Source organism: Trichosurus vulpecula, chromosome 3 (genome assembly GCF_011100635.1).
Source record: "Trichosurus vulpecula isolate mTriVul1 chromosome 3, mTriVul1.pri, whole genome shotgun sequence".
Classification (NCBI taxonomy): domain Eukaryota; kingdom Metazoa; phylum Chordata; class Mammalia; order Diprotodontia; family Phalangeridae; genus Trichosurus; species Trichosurus vulpecula.
Window position 1 is genome coordinate 300,854,190 of NC_050575.1, and position 15,784 is coordinate 300,869,973.

Below are 15,784 nucleotides of genomic sequence, written 5' to 3' on the forward strand. Positions count from 1 at the left end.
TTAATGTTTCCTACAAGAAGATTATTAGACTACATTTTTTAAAACCAGACTCAGGAACTATACTCACAACTCAGGACTTTTAATCTTAAGCTTTCAAGACTTTGTTTTGTTTAAAATAGTTCAACGACTATTATTTTCTTGATTAGACTAACATTTTTCCCTCTGAGGAAAGACTTTCTTTAAATAATAAAAATCAAGAGTTTTTGACTTTTTTGTGACAGTTGGATGTCTTTTGGCAGTCTGGTGAACATATCCTGAGAATAATGTTTTTAAAAGCACACAATACATAGGATTATAAAGGTAATCAAGTATTATTAAAAATAAATATGTAATTTTCTTGTATCCAAGTTCACAGAGGTCCTGAAATTTATCTATAGACTTCTAAGGAGACCTAAGAATTGCTTTAAATAGATTTTTCTATATATAAAAATATCTAATTAAATTTTTAGCTAAAAGAGAAGTTACAGAAAATACTTTTGCTTACACTTGCATTATGCACGTTACAGCAAGAGTAGAACATAAATTCCATTGCTTTGAACTCAGGGCGTTTTTTGTTACCTTGAGTAGTGAGCTGTCCTTCCTGGGCCTGTACACATCTAAGTTCTTCAATGGTTTCTTTAAGAGAATCCCGTTCAGTTCTTAATCTCTGCACAACAAAGGACAAGGACAGTTAGACTTAGAATACAAACCCAGGTGTCAAAGTTGGACTACATTTGCTTTCACAGATATCATATTTTAATGTCTGAAGTAATATTTGCATTACCAAATGATATTTAGAAGAATAGTTACTGGGAGATCAGGTACGTTTTATGGAAATACGAACATGTTTTCACAGTCCATTTAAATGCTGATTTCTAACACTTTTTAAGATGGAACAAAGTTCTAAACAGACAATCACAAATTAGCAAACGTTTACTACCACAGGATCACAGATTCAGAGCTAAGATGAACTTTAAAAGTCATCTAGCCAAGCCCCCCATTTCGCTGCTAAGATAGAGGCAGAATCTGAAACAAGGTGCTCTGAGAGTGTACTTGCTACTGTACCATGGTGCTCAGTAAGTGTCTACTGTGTGCAGAGCCCTGCTTAAATAAGGTCTTGTTTCTACTTTTACAAAGCTTAAACTCTAGTAGGCAGATAAGATACAAACACAGATGACTATAGCACATAATATTAAACTACCGCTACAGAGAGGTAGAAAAACAATTTACTCTGTGGGGTCAGAATAGGGAGGTCGTTGAGAAAAGGTGGTGAGGGGGACGAAGGGAAGGCTTTTTGGAGCTAGCAGCCTTTAGGCTGGGAAGTAATTCAGCAGGTAAAGAGGGAGGGGCTGACAGTCCAAGTATACAGGATAGTGAGGGCAAAGGCACAGAGGTGATACTGCACAAGGTTCCTGTTCAGTAGCAGTGTAGTCCAGTCTGCTTGGGTTAAAGAAATAAGATGAGATAAAGATGGAAAGATGAGGTGATGCCATATTATAAACGATTCTGAATGAGCAATGAGTTGGAACTTTACTTGGCAAGCAAAAGGAACTGACTAAGGATTTTTGGGTGAAAGCCAATATAATTAGATTTGTGCATAAGGGTGATGAGTAGTAGTGGAATAAAGAGGAAGATATGCTAGACGCTTACTGCAATAATCCAGGAAGAGAATGAGATTTTGTTTTACAGAGAATCATATTACCTCTAATGTTGGGAGGGATATCAGAGGTTATCCGGTTTAACTACTACCCAAATATGCCTGACAAATAGTCATCTATCTATTCTGTGCCTGAAGGCCTCCCGAGGCAGCTCATTACGCTTTTGGATAATTCTGTTAGCAAGTTTTTACTTATATCTAACCTAGATCTGGTTTTCTGCGATTTCTGTCCATTGTTCCTAGATGGGCCCTCGAGGGCAGTGGCATCAAGAGCAGAAAGAAGGGAACAGATGCAAGACATATTTTACAAGTGTAACTGAGACACTAAACTCACAGAGGGGACTGGATTAGGGGAATGAATAAATGTTGGTGCCAATGACAGATATAGTAAAGTCAAAAGCAGGAGCAGGTTTAAGGGAAAGGCTAGTTTGGGAAATGTTGCTCCTGAGGTAGCAGTGATTCATTTAAGTAGAAATATCCTGGAAACGACTAGAGGCATGGATCTGGAACTCAGAAGTCAGGGATGGAGAAACAGACTGATATGAAAATTTTATTTGTAGGAAAACAGTGGTTGAAGCCAAGAAATAAGATGTTGTATAGAAAGGAAAAGTCGGGAAAGAGAAAGAGGACCTCCCAGGACAGAATGGGTGAGTACCATCCTTAAGGAGCCTGGGAAAATGAGGAACTAGAAAAAGAGATGACAAAGAAGTGTAAAAATATAGAGTGTACTAAGAATTCAAGAGTGTGTGGTGTTTCTGAATTTAAAGCAGAAAAGAAGGGGCTGGAGAGGGAAGAATAAAGAGTGAGGACCTTAAGGAATAAGTACCTTAAGGCACCAAAGATATAAAGGTGCCAATACAACACAACAAAGGACCACTGGATTTGGCAATTAGAGAGTCAATGGCGATTTTTGAGACAGCAATTTCAGTAGAATGCTAGAAGAGACTGAAACTAGATTGCAAGGCACTGATGAGTAGGGAAGTATAAGCAATTTTGTATTATGTATTCAATATGAATATGAAACATTTTATGAGAAAGGAGAAAGAAACAAAAGAAAGGTAAGAATGTAATACTAAAAGGACCCATCTTAGGATTTAGGGGTTGAACCAGAATGATCTATAATGTTCCTTCAAACTCTAAAATTCAATAGGTTTTTGTTTGCTATTTATGATAACTCACTAGGAAGGAAGGCTGTAATAACATGATGTAAATCTAGTATTTAGTAATTATGAGAAAAAACTTTTTTGCTATGTGATTTATTACATCCTTTAGGAAATGTTAAAGCTTCACCTGGAATTTTCAATTCATTTGATTTGTTAATCTTTATTAAATAGAGAGCATAGTTTGTGTAGTTTTCAATTAAGAAAATATAAATTTTATAATGTAAATTTCACAAAGCATTATGCTATGTTGAAATATATCAATACTCATCATTTTCTTTATCCATGTTGTACCTCTACCAGCACAAGAAACTACACTTCCATCTCTGTCACTTTTCAAATAAAAATACCTATCCCTCACTACCACCCAGATGTGCTTTCTCTTCCTGTTGTTATATTAAGCTATGAGGGAATGGACTCTAGCTTTTGTATTGGTATCAATAGTAAATCAGCACATAGCTTACTATGGTATAACAAATTTTTTTTCATTTTTTCATTTATTCTTAGGTGATTTTCATCCTATGATGAAAATAGGAATTACAACTGTTCAGCACCATGGCAGGAGTTCCAAAGTCGAATGAACTGAAACAATAATAGATCTTTTGGTATTACCAATGTCAAGGCAATTATAATATTTAAGTAATGTTTATATAGAATATTTCATTAACTTTGATTCTTTTATAAATAATGAATTGTAGGTACAGTTATGATTCTGGACTGAATGAGGACAAATTCACTCAGTCTTTCACATCTAGACTCAGCCTGTAGATCATGCTTCATTTCACATCCCATCCACCTAGGCTTTCCTTATCACCTGCCCTGCTACTGCTCCATTTCCCCTGACCTGGACCTGTCTGTTACACAGAATCCATGCTCCAATTTCTGATTTGAAACTTCTGATTGGGGAATATGTGAGTACAAATTTACTTAACTTCTATATCTAGGCCAGCCCTCAGACCACACTTTGGTTCACATCCTATCAAGCCAGTGACCCAGGCCATCTTGACCCTACAGCTGCGCATAAACTACAGGTGCCATGTCTGCCCCCCGCCCCTCCCAACTCCTTTCCCATTTCTTGCCCTATGCGCAGTAACCAAATGATTAGTGCCATTGCTTCTGGAAAGGAAATATCAATTAATTAACTGTCCTATGAAACATGTCACCCTTATGAGTCCCTGAAAAAACCACCCTGAACCCATATATTGTCTTCCCCAGCTAGAATGCAAGCTTCTTGAGGACAGGAATTTTTTCATACTTTAGTATTTGTATCCCAATGTTAATTCCTAGTGAACTGCACACCATAAGTGCTTAGTACTTTGCATTCATTAAATGAATGGTGAACTCCTAGAGTAGGAACTGTCTGGACCAGTTTTCTTAAACTTTTTGGTCTCAGGTCCCCTTTACACTCTTAAAAATTACCGAGGTGTGGCAGCTAGGTGGTGTAATGGATAGAGCACTGGCTCTGAAGGCAGGAGGACCTGAGTTCAAATCCTGCCTCAGACATTTACTAGCTGCGCAAGTCACTTAATCCCTATTGTCTCCAAATAAAACAAAACCAAAATTACTGAGGACCCTGAAAGAGCTTTTGTTTATGTGGATTATAACTATTAATACAAATTTCATTAAAAACGAAAACTGGTAAAACTCTAAAATATTTATTAATTCATTAAAAATAACAATAATAAATCTATTAAATGTTAATATAAACAACATATTTTTTATGGAAAATAACTATATTTTCCAAAACAAAACAAAAATTAGTGATAAGAGTTGTACTGTTTTATATATTTTTCCAAATTTCTTTACTCCCTGGCTTAACGGATGGCTAGTTTCTTGTATATGCTTCTGCATTCGATTTTTTGCAATGTTGTTTTGCTTGAAGTATATTTAGAAAATCAGGCCTCACGTGGATAGGCAGTTGGAAAAGGGAGGAGTATTTTAATAAGCAAATAACTTCTTAGTATTATTATTATATCTTGGTCTCTGGGACTCTGAGAGGTCCTTGGACTATGCTTTGAGAACAGTTGCTTTATCACAACCTGATGACTTGGGAGGTTAGTCCTAAAGAAGTGGGGGCAGCTAGATGGCGCAGTGAGTAGAGCACCGGCCCTGGAGTCAGGAGGACCTGAGTTCAAATCCGGCCTCAGACACTTGACACATATACTAGTTGTGCGACCTTGGGCAAGTCACTTAACCCCAATTGCCCTGCCTTCCCCCCTCAAAAAAAAAAAGTACTAAAGAAGTGACTTGCCTGGAGTCATACAGTTAACAAGTGACAAAGACAGGATTTGAACCCAGGTATTCCTGATCCAATTCCACACCCTAGCTACTATGCCAAGCTGCTTTAATTTATTAGCAATAACAACAACAAAAAAGAATATATACTCACATCCTTTTCTTTTTGAAGACTGTCCACTTTTTCTTTCAGCCGTTTATATTCAAAATCTAATTTATCTGCTTTCTTTGATTCTTCAGATAATCTATTTTGTAGTTCTACTACCTGTTACAGAAAGAGGAAGTTATCAACAATAACAAGGAATAAAACTCACTGGTTTTTCTCTACTTTATAAATCCATAAAGAGAAATACATATACACACATATTCTTCTTATATATAACATATATATTGTTAAATATTATTTCTCAATCAAACGTGTACAGAGTTTGATTTAAAGCAAATGCATTTGGGGAAATAAGTCAACGTGTTTGTTTTTTTCTAAAAGACCCTTTAGGAGGCTGTATCTATTGTTCTAGTTGTATTTTAATAACGGTTCATGTCTCATAGTGCTTTGAGGTTTACAAAGCTCTTTCCTCACAAATACCCTTAGGTATATGCACGTCACTTAACCCCGATTGTCTTAGGTAGTGGCAGATATTATTATTACTATTTTAAAGATGATAAAAATGAGGCTCAGAGAGACTAAGTAATTTGTGGTTTTGTGTTGCACATGGAGTCAGGAAGACAAATCCATCTCCAACACTTACCAGCTATGTGACTGTGGGCAAATCAACATGATACGCTGATCCACAAGGCTGATAATCAATCGATATTCCCTTTCCAGAAACAATGGTACCAATCATCTGATTACTATACATAAAGAAAGCAGGGGAAAAGGTTGCAGTGACACATGCCTCCACAGCAGGGTGGACAGCAAGAAGCCCGGGGTAGATGGCAAGATGACCAACAACTCAAGTTCTCTGAACCTCAGTTTCCTAATCTACCCCCTAATATGAGGATAACATTGTGAGGCTCAAATAAGAGTGTATGTAAAGTGCTTTGTGAACACTGAACCATTATAAAGATATCAATTAATAGGTCACTGAATGTTTACTAACTGTGCTAGGTGGTGGGGATACAAATGTAATATATTAAATAAGCTCTGCTCCAAAGGAGCTACAGTCTAATGGGTGAGACAACAAGGATACATATAAACTTACAGAGAATATAAATATACAGAATTATCATTATTAGTACACCATGTTGCCTAAAACTTGAATGGATAAAGAAACTGATAAAACTAAGATGCCTATGGATTCAAACTACATAGAGCCAACCAGAACAAAATAACAGAAGAGGTCAGGCTGTAAGAATTTACTGGGCAGATTCAATTCTAGCTTAAATAATACCCTGGATTTAAAAAATGGGCACTGTGATAAAGAAAAACAAAACAAAATTTGCCCACATGAATAAACCAATGTAAAAAAATTTCTCACCTGTCTCTTGTATGTTTCAAGCTGACTGCGAGCTGCGTTGGCTTTCCTTAACTCCTCTTCTAGACTTACAGTGTTCTGCATGTACATTGTGTTCTTCTCCTCTAAGAGTTTCACTTGCCGCCTCAAATCACCAAGATCTTCTAATTTCTTTTTATATGATTCTACTTGGCCTTCAAGTTTAGCCACTTTATCAGAAGAATGCCTGGGGGAAATTGGGAATTAAAAATCAGATCCACATTAATCCTTCTCTTATCTGAACTACCCAGCATCCTGTTCACAGAATTTCAGTGTTGGAAAGGACTGCAGTGACCACCCTATATGTCTAATGGCAATCTGTACTTGAAAAAGAATTTTCACTAAAACAAGTCTTTAAGTGGTTATCCAGCCTTTGTGTGGAATCCTCCCTTCCAGAGAGGGGAAAAATGCTACCTACTGCGGTAGCCTACCCCAGTTTTACACCACACTAGCTGTCAGGAAGGTCCCCTTGGAGGGGATAAATGGGTGCCTTTTACAACGTCACGTATTGTTTAGTTTTGCCCTCCTCTACGTGACAACTAAACACCTGAAGATAATTATCAGATCTCCTGAAGTATTTCCTACTCTAGGCTACATATCTTTGGTTACTACAACCAGTCCTCATCTGGAATGGACTCAAAGTCTTTCAATCATTCTGGCTACTCCTCTTGGTTACTCTATGTCTTATCAATGGCCTTCCTAGAATGTGATCAATGGAAGACACATTTCCAGAGCGGATAAAACCAGAGTAAAGGGCATGGGGACTACCACCTTCAGCTTTTGAAATTAAAGTAAAGTGAGGCACAAAGTTCCAGGCACATTAATTTATTGGTAAGGGTAACAATTACTAATAAAAGGAGTCTCTTGACTGTTCAGTCAGCCAAAAAAACATAAGGTAGGGCTTATTAGCCTTCACATAGTTTTAGAAAGTGCAAGAGAACAAAGAACAGTATGATTGGTTACAAAGTCCAAAGTATCACAGATGATGGAAAACAGAAGGATTGGATGTGTCAGGAATGCAGGACTAGCAACAACCCCTCTTCACTCTTGTTGCTATGGAAAACAAATTGGTGGTGTCCACCTGCATGGTTAGAGTCATAGTGATAACAGTACAGACTTTTTTACAGCACACTGGGGGTGATACAGAATAGAATCAATTACAAAATGGAATAAAAATCAATTTGATTTTCTCTTTATTCCTAGATGTTATGTATTTCATTGCAGCATAAGGTTTTATGAGCTTTCTTTTTCTTGGCTGCCAAGGGTAATTCCAAACTGCCTTGGATTAGTCTCTATTTTAGGAATGTCTTTTTATTCCTGTATAAGACCTAAGGAATTAACTGTGGCAAATACTCCTTTTTTATTTCCCCAGCCCAGGTTCAAATCTAGAACGCTGTCCAATGATGAGCACGAAGTATGCACTTACAAACTCAATGGATAAGACTTGGTCGTTGGTCAAGATCCCAACTGATTAAAAGGTTCTAAGTTTCTACAGGACTGAAAAAGGCTGTTTACCTAAGAACATCTATTTCATCTTTCAAAGACTGAGCTTCATCCGCTAAAGTGGTTAGTTCTTCATTTTGTTGCCGGAGTTCAGAGATTTCTTTGTCCAATTCTTCACAGCGTATTCGATAATCGTCTTTGGCTGCTTCTAGTCTGGAAATCAAGACGAAATAAACTAAACACTATTTACTTCCCAAAATTTCCTTTGACCATAGTAGAAAACTATAATTCAATTCAATTTAACATTTACAAGCACCTACATGGGGAAAGGAAGGAAGGGGGAAAAAAACCTTTCCTCAAAATCTTTCCCTACTCCATGGTCAAAGATGAATTTCTTACACTTTTACCAGCAAATATGAAAAGAGATGCTATTGGAACAAAATGGGTTTAGATCAATTAAATTACTGCTCTTGAATGGCAGAATATATATGTTTCAAAGTTAGATATTTAATAGTATTTTCCTCAAGACTTTCAATTTAATTTTAAACAGAAAATTGTCCTGGAGAGGAATATATGGATAACACTTTATCTTCAAAGTATTCCCTTCAAGCTACATGATGTTAAAGGAAAATTTTAACTACCAAGTCTAATCTTGACACGACTATGATACATAATCAAAGTTATGAAATCAGAGTACTACTGTAACGTGCATCTTAAAGAGAACTCTGGGAGTGGGATTCATGTGCCTAATGGTGAATCAATAGAACATATATATTTATAAAACATAGTATATTTTAACAAAAAATGTTAAAAAATGTAAATATTAAGTGAAAAGAAAATATTTGCTTCCTTAATCTATTTAAAAATATGTTCTTTCAGATGTCTCTCTGGGAGCAAATAAGTCATTTCCCTTTCTGGCTATGCTTCTAACTCTCTGGATTTCACCACCATGACTCAGCTGCCTTCTAACCTTGATACATCTCTCTGTCATGACAGCGCCCTTCTCCCATAGGTAAGCCCCTTTCCCAGAACCTCCATTTTGTTGATGGGCCCCAACTGGTCATACTTCATTTCCCTTCAGGGTGTGCCTGTGATTCTCTAGGACTGTCCTAGCCCATATTTAAGTCTTCTTCCCCTCCAGATTTTCAGTGCCCTTTTATGTGTAGTCTTCTCCCTTTAGAATATAAGCTCCTTGAGTACAGGGTTTGTTTTTTTCTTTTTGCTTGTATTTGTATCACCAGCACTCACCATTTACTATGTGTCTGGCTGCATAAAACCTTTATTTGCTTTGCAATGAAAATCTAAAATTATTTCACATTTTCTTTAGACATCATAGAAGCAATATGGCTGAAATAATACTAGAATTTACTGTTAATTGTTATATGTTATAGGATAAGGATAGGAAACTCCCTGAAAACTTCCTCTAGTAACATGCCACTTTTATTTTAGTTTTAGAGAGTTGTCTAGGGCACTAAGGGGTTAAGTGACTTCCCCAGGGCCACACATCTAGTTGTGTGTTAGAGACAAGACTTAAACCCAGATGATTCCTAGTTTGGGAGCCAATTTTCTATCCAATATGCACAATGAATCTTAATAGGGCAGTTGACACTTTTGTCATTAATAGTAATAAAAACTCCACAGAGGACAGGACTTAGAAAGAACTGAGTTCAAATCCTGCATCTGGCTAAACTTACTGGCTAAGTCACCTCAGTTTCTTCATCTGTTAAACTGGGATAATAATTGACTCACTTAACAGGGTTGTTATGAGTCTTAAATGAGATGAAGTATATAAGTTCCTGTACAAACTTTAAAGCACTGTCAATTACTGTTTATATTGTACAACTTTTCTCACCAAAACCTTGCTGGCCTATATATTATTATTTTTATCTTACAAATGGGGAAATGGAGTTGGGGTGGGGAAGAAAAGATGTTAAGTGACTTGAAGTCAATAAATGTTAGAGCTGGGATTTGAGCCCAGGTTTGGAAGATGGGTTCATCATATTTAAAAGACATATGATAAAGATCATAGGTTTAGAGTTAAAGCCTCCCTGGAGCTAGGACTAAGGAAGGTAATCTTCTTAGGTCCTTTACAAAGGACTCATAGACTATTTCACACACCCTTTTCATGATGGGGATTAAACACTATTATGGCACAGAGATGCAGACACCTCAATTTGGCTACAACACAGACAGACAAGAAGTCTTGGTGTTGACAGAAGGTATACCTAGGTAATATCTATAAAAGATAGAGATAGGGTATCTATATCTATATATGTATCTATAATGAGCATAGATATATCTTGTATAAAAGGTATAGAGAGAAGTAATGAGCAAACCTGACCCATACTTCAGATGAGGTGTGAGGTCTTTTCATCATTCTTCCCGCAGTTCAACTCAACAAATATTAAGCATATAATTGTGCAACAAGGTGCTGAAGTGGAGGGTGGAGAGGAACACACGAAAATTAGTTTCTGACTTAAAAGAGTACAGAATTGAGTGTGGAGATACAATTAATTTTAAAACTAAAACTAACAAAGTATCATTGCTAAAGTGCAAAAATGTATGAGAACTGGGAAAAAAAAAACCCAAGAAAGTAAATTAGAAAAGGCCACTACAACCTCAGTGTCCCTGGGAAAGCTTAGTGGGGGAGGGAGTGTCAGGTTTGACAAGATGTCCAGAAATGACCTTCAGAAATATGCGAGTGGGTGGATGAGGTGGTGACTTGGAGGGAAGAGGTAGAAAATTCTAGGTATAGGGAAGAGCATGAATAAAGGTAGGAAAGGATAAGCCATGTATAAAGGAGGATGGGTCCTTTATCAGGAGTCAGGAGTGAAACTTGGTCTGTATCATTTCTGTGTAGAGGAGGGCTTTGACATGAGTAGACCACATTGGAAATAGACCTCTATTTCAGCTAAAACAGGAAGCCACATTTTCCTTCATCTCAATTCCTTTAAGCCCTTGTTCCTCCTGTCCTTGATTCCAAGGCTGATAAAACAGGCAAGTCTTATTTCTGAAAATGTAGATTAGCTCACTTGACAAAGTTAAAATGAAAGGAAGCTAGTTGCTACTATTCCTGGGGGGGAGAGAGAAGGGGCATTAAGTGTGTGTGTGTGTGTGTCTTTCTTAAAAAGAAATATATTTGTGTTTTCAGTCTTCGTTTCATAAAGCTCCTCTTTTAAGGGGCATTAAGAGTGTGAGTGTGAATGTGTGAGAGTGTGTGTGTGTGTGTGTGTGTGTGTGTCTGTCTTAAAAGAAACATATTTGCGTTTTCAGTCTTCATTTAATAAAGTTACTGTTTTAAGGGGCATTAAGAGTGTGAGCGTGAGAGAGAGAGAGAGAGAGAGAGAGAGAGAGAGAGTGTGTGTGTGTGTGTGTGTGTGTCTCTGTCTGTCTGTCTTAAAAGAAACACGTTTGTGTTTTCAGTCTTCATTTAATAAAATTCTACTGGCTTGCTTATGAGCAAGATACTTATTTTACCATGATACTCCTTTTCCCTATCACATTTAGAGGTTCCCAGATTTAGCTGAGTGACTCAGCTTTGGACATCGAACACCTTCCTTAGCCTCCTCTCCTCTGACTGGAGGGCTGGAAACTGGTCTTTTCCAGCTTACTCTCCAATTTCCATCAGCAGCTCTGCTTGGTTTGAACTCTCAAGAACATCATATTCCCTGGTATCTAAACACTCCACTCCTTCCCCCTGCCTCTTGTCTTTCCAGTTTCCTTCTGTGCATCTTCTCCCATTAGATTTTAAGTTTTCTTGAAGGCAGAAATTGTCTTTTTTCTTATTTGTTCCCTAGTGCTTAGCACAGTGCCTAGCACATAGTGTGCTTAATAAATGTCAACTGAATTGAATAAATTTAGAAGAGACCTTAGGTAATCAGTCCAACCCTATCATTTCAAAGATGAGGAAATTGAGGCCCAGAGAGGTTAAATAAGTCTTACCTAAAGTCACACAGCAAGTAGCAGAGCTGATGTTTGAACACAAGTGTTTTGACTAAAGATCCAGGGCTCTTTCCAATATACCATGCTGCCTCTCAATCATACTTTTTTGAGTATGTACCATTTTACCCTATTTTTCAACCTCTACTAAAAAGCTGCAAATTTTGTAGATTGTAAAATAAGTCCAGGAAATGCCATTTTTCAATCTTCAGTGCTTAACATAGTGTCTTACATAAAATACATGCTTAATAAATGTTTGTTGAATTGAACTGAATTCAGTTTGGTTGGGGTGTATAGTATAGTAGAGAATCTGGAAGAAGAAAAGGCTAAAAAAGAGCTTTTTGTTGTACAGATTGCTAAGAACAAGAAATTCCTTTAGGAATCGAAGTGAAATGCAACACAGTGCCCAAAAGGACAAGGAAGAAAGGAGAGTGCCCGTTCTTTAATGGGACTATGATGGATGCTGTTATTGTGAATGATGGCAACCTGAAAGCACATCATATACAAGAGATTTTACATACCTATGTCCTTGTGTCAGCGCCAATATAACTTTAACTACTACAATGCTCTCATTAACATGTGATCTTTATAGTTCTATACTGTTCTAATTATTGCATAAGGGTATGGTTTTGCTTTCTAGAATTATGTGGCTGCAAATGCTTCTTTCCTCTGAGAAATATAAATGAATACTGCTTGCTACTGAATACATACATTTATAGATAGTGGTATTAATAAATGCTGTATTTATCTCCTTAAAATATTTGTATTTTGGAAGCTTCTCATTTTTGGAAAATGAATTAGCATTTCATATTAAAAATCCCATGGAAAACTCTCTATAAGCCCTTAATTCCTCACTTAAAGAATAATTCCAGACCATTCTGCTGGCTCTCCTCCTTCACTTTTTGCTTTCACCTCTAAAACCAAGAGACAAGGTCTTTTTTCTTTGCTCAATAATAACCTCATAGAAAATGTATTCTTATGGACCCAAACAACCCCCTGGCATGCTGCTTCACACACAGGACCCTCCAATGTTTCTGTGATTAGTTAAACTTAAGTGACTCAAAGAACATGCCCTTCTCATACCCTCATTCACCCTTAGCAAATCAGTGCACTCAAAAGATTCTAAAGTGTAGATCTGGAAGAAGAGGCTGCAGATTAAACCCCTTTCCCTACTAATTAACATTCTGGAATGCCCCAAAAGAAAGGAGCATCTCTAATAGCCATCAGAGATGAGTTTTCTCCTATACGAAATGGGAAAGCTGGGAAGTCATCTTTTGAACTCCCATATGACCCCAACCCATAGAACTGCTTTATTAGCACTCCAATTCACATGCATATTTGGAGGCCTGTAGCATTCCACTCCCATCCCCAGATAGCTGTGAATAACAGTTTTAAATAAATCTCCTCTGGACATGTAAGTCTTGTGTAAGAGTTTCCTTTCCCACTCATTAGTGCTGACATTTCAATTACAACACAATAACTCATATGGAGAGATATTTCACACCAAATGAAGGAATTAGAAACTAGGGAAAACTGCTGAAGTACCCCTAATTGTGTCCAGTACCTTTTCTTATTATACGTGCTCTCTTCCTCCTCTGAATTCCTACAATATCGCCTTTCATAGATCATTTTCATATACCGCTTTTCACAGATCATTTATCATCTATTACTTATCAAGAGCTCCCTACAGAGATAAAAATCAAATAAATACCCTTGCCTCCCAACATTCCCCCCCACCCCCTGGCCTTTTTTTACCTGAATGTTTCCTCTTGGAGCTGCTCCAGTTGAGTCTGTAGCTGAAGATGTCTTCGGCCAGCTGGACTGTTGGGATCTTCTATTGAATCAGATTGGTTTAATCTTTCCATTAATATCTGATTTTCTGCAAGTAAACTACTTTTTTCTTCTTGCAATGCTGCAACCTAGTAAAGCAAAAAGGAAGATAAATATAAGTTTCAAATGCAGTATCATTATGATAATATGGTGAGAGGCCTTAAGAAAATGTCATAGGAGAACAGATTGCATGAACCAGGGATATTGGCCTAGGAGAAGAATACATTTAAGAGGGGACGTGATAGCTGCCTTTGTAAGGAAACTGAAATCAAGAGGTTAAAGAATTTGTCCAGGGTCACACACACCTACTTATTATTGAGGTCCAGCCTGTATCTGAATTTGGGTTTTCCCTGAGTGTAAAGCATCTTCCATTATACTGCATGGCTATTTGAAGACCAACTATGAAGCTATTTCATCCATACTGCAGTAGCATCAATTAATAGTAATATACTTGAAGACTAGTGTTAATGGAGTAGTCCAGTTAATGTAGTGGGAGTATGTGGCTTGGTGGATAGAGTACTGCACTTGGAATCAGGAAGACCTGAGTTCAAGTCATGTCTCAGAAAATTTATTAGCTACGTGAATGTAGACAAGTCATTTAGCCTTCCTGGGTTTTAGTTTCTCCATTTGCAAAATGGAAATAATAACACATACATCTTAGGGTTACTGTAAGAGTAAAATGAGATAATATATTTAAAGCACTACCTAAGTGGTAGCTATTATTATTATTTTAAATATCAGGGAAAAAGTAGAACAAAGGACCCCACCCCCCCCACAAACTCCTTACGACTATGTAAAAAGTTGTAAGGACTATACACACTGTGTAAATATCCTGTGGAAGATTTGTACATGCAGTGAGAAGGCATGGGGAAAGAGCCTGAATCTATCCATATGAACATGTGATAAATAAATCACAAGTTAAGTCTGAATACTTAAATATGTAACTTTTTATTGTAAAACTGAATAAGCAGAGTAGAAGGTGGGGAGAATTTCATTCCACTGAAGTAGAAATACCATACGTATCCCAAGGAAGGAAAGGAAAAAAGCACATTACATAGGACTGAGACCACCAATCATGGAATTTCAAAGTTGGAGGAGAATTCAGAAGTCATGTAGTCAAACCTAATCCTGAATGTGAATCTCTTCTGTAACACATATAAGTGGTTTCAGAGGCTTTGCTTAAAAAACCTCCAGTGTGAACACTAGAGATGGAGACCCCCTGAGATAGCACAGTCTATTTCTGGATAGGTCTACTTGTTAGGAAGTGTTTCCTCATATTGAACCTAAAGCAAACTTCTACCCAATGTTCATTAGGGTTAATTTAAAGTGTTGCTACAATCTTCTCACAAAAGTTGATGGTACGCTCCAGCAGAATCTTTACCTGCATGTCTAACTCATGGCACCTCTGTGCAATCTCTTCTTTTGCTGCCAAAGCTTCATTCAGTTCCTCTGTAGTTTTCTTCAACTAGTTAAACACAAAGTTGAAAAAAAATATTCAATCATTAGAATCAAATGGGATAAACTGGGATTCAAAAGAGTCCTCTACCAGAAATGTTTTCCTCCTCATTTCTGAAATTAAACCATTTTTTTGGTAAGCAAGAGTTTATAAGTTTAATTATTTTATTTAGGATTAAGTCTCATTTTTCTACCCTCTTAATCTTATTTCAACTTTCTAATGAATCTTTTTTTTAATCAAAAACATTTGTAACTTATTTTGCTTTTACTCTGACAATAAAAACATAATAGGACATTCATGAATTATGCTTCATATTTACTTACACTACAGCTAAGTCAAAACTACAAAAATAAAATTATACTAAAGGCATTTTATTCTACCCACCCAAGTATCTATGGAAGCATGGCCACGTACTCAACTTTCAAACAAACCACGAGAAACTGTATAAAATGTGGGAATATCAACAACAGCTCAAGTCTACATGATATATCAAGTCTACAATGAGTGTATTTTTCTTGAAGAAACATTCAGAATATGACAAAGAAAATGACAACAGAGACAGGAAAATCTAGGGGTAGGAAGCAAAAGGCAA

At 36.9% G+C, this 15,784-nt stretch overlaps 1 protein-coding gene across 2 annotated transcripts in view; it reads right to left on the reverse strand.

Moving 5' to 3' along the window:
* The window catches only part of HOOK3 (hook microtubule tethering protein 3), a 110,770-nt gene that overhangs the window by 33,039 nt on the left and 61,947 nt on the right, over positions 1-15,784 (reverse strand). For both annotated transcript variants that reach the window (XM_036751640.1, XM_036751639.1), the window contains exons 8-13: positions 15,118-15,201; positions 13,662-13,825; positions 8,040-8,180; positions 6,510-6,711; positions 5,186-5,296; positions 559-646 (exon numbers count right to left, since the gene is read on the reverse strand). In XM_036751640.1, the coding sequence (XP_036607535.1) occupies positions 559-646; positions 5,186-5,296; positions 6,510-6,711; positions 8,040-8,180; positions 13,662-13,825; positions 15,118-15,201 (790 nt within the window). The remainder of the gene's footprint in view (positions 1-558; positions 647-5,185; positions 5,297-6,509; positions 6,712-8,039; positions 8,181-13,661; positions 13,826-15,117; positions 15,202-15,784) is intronic.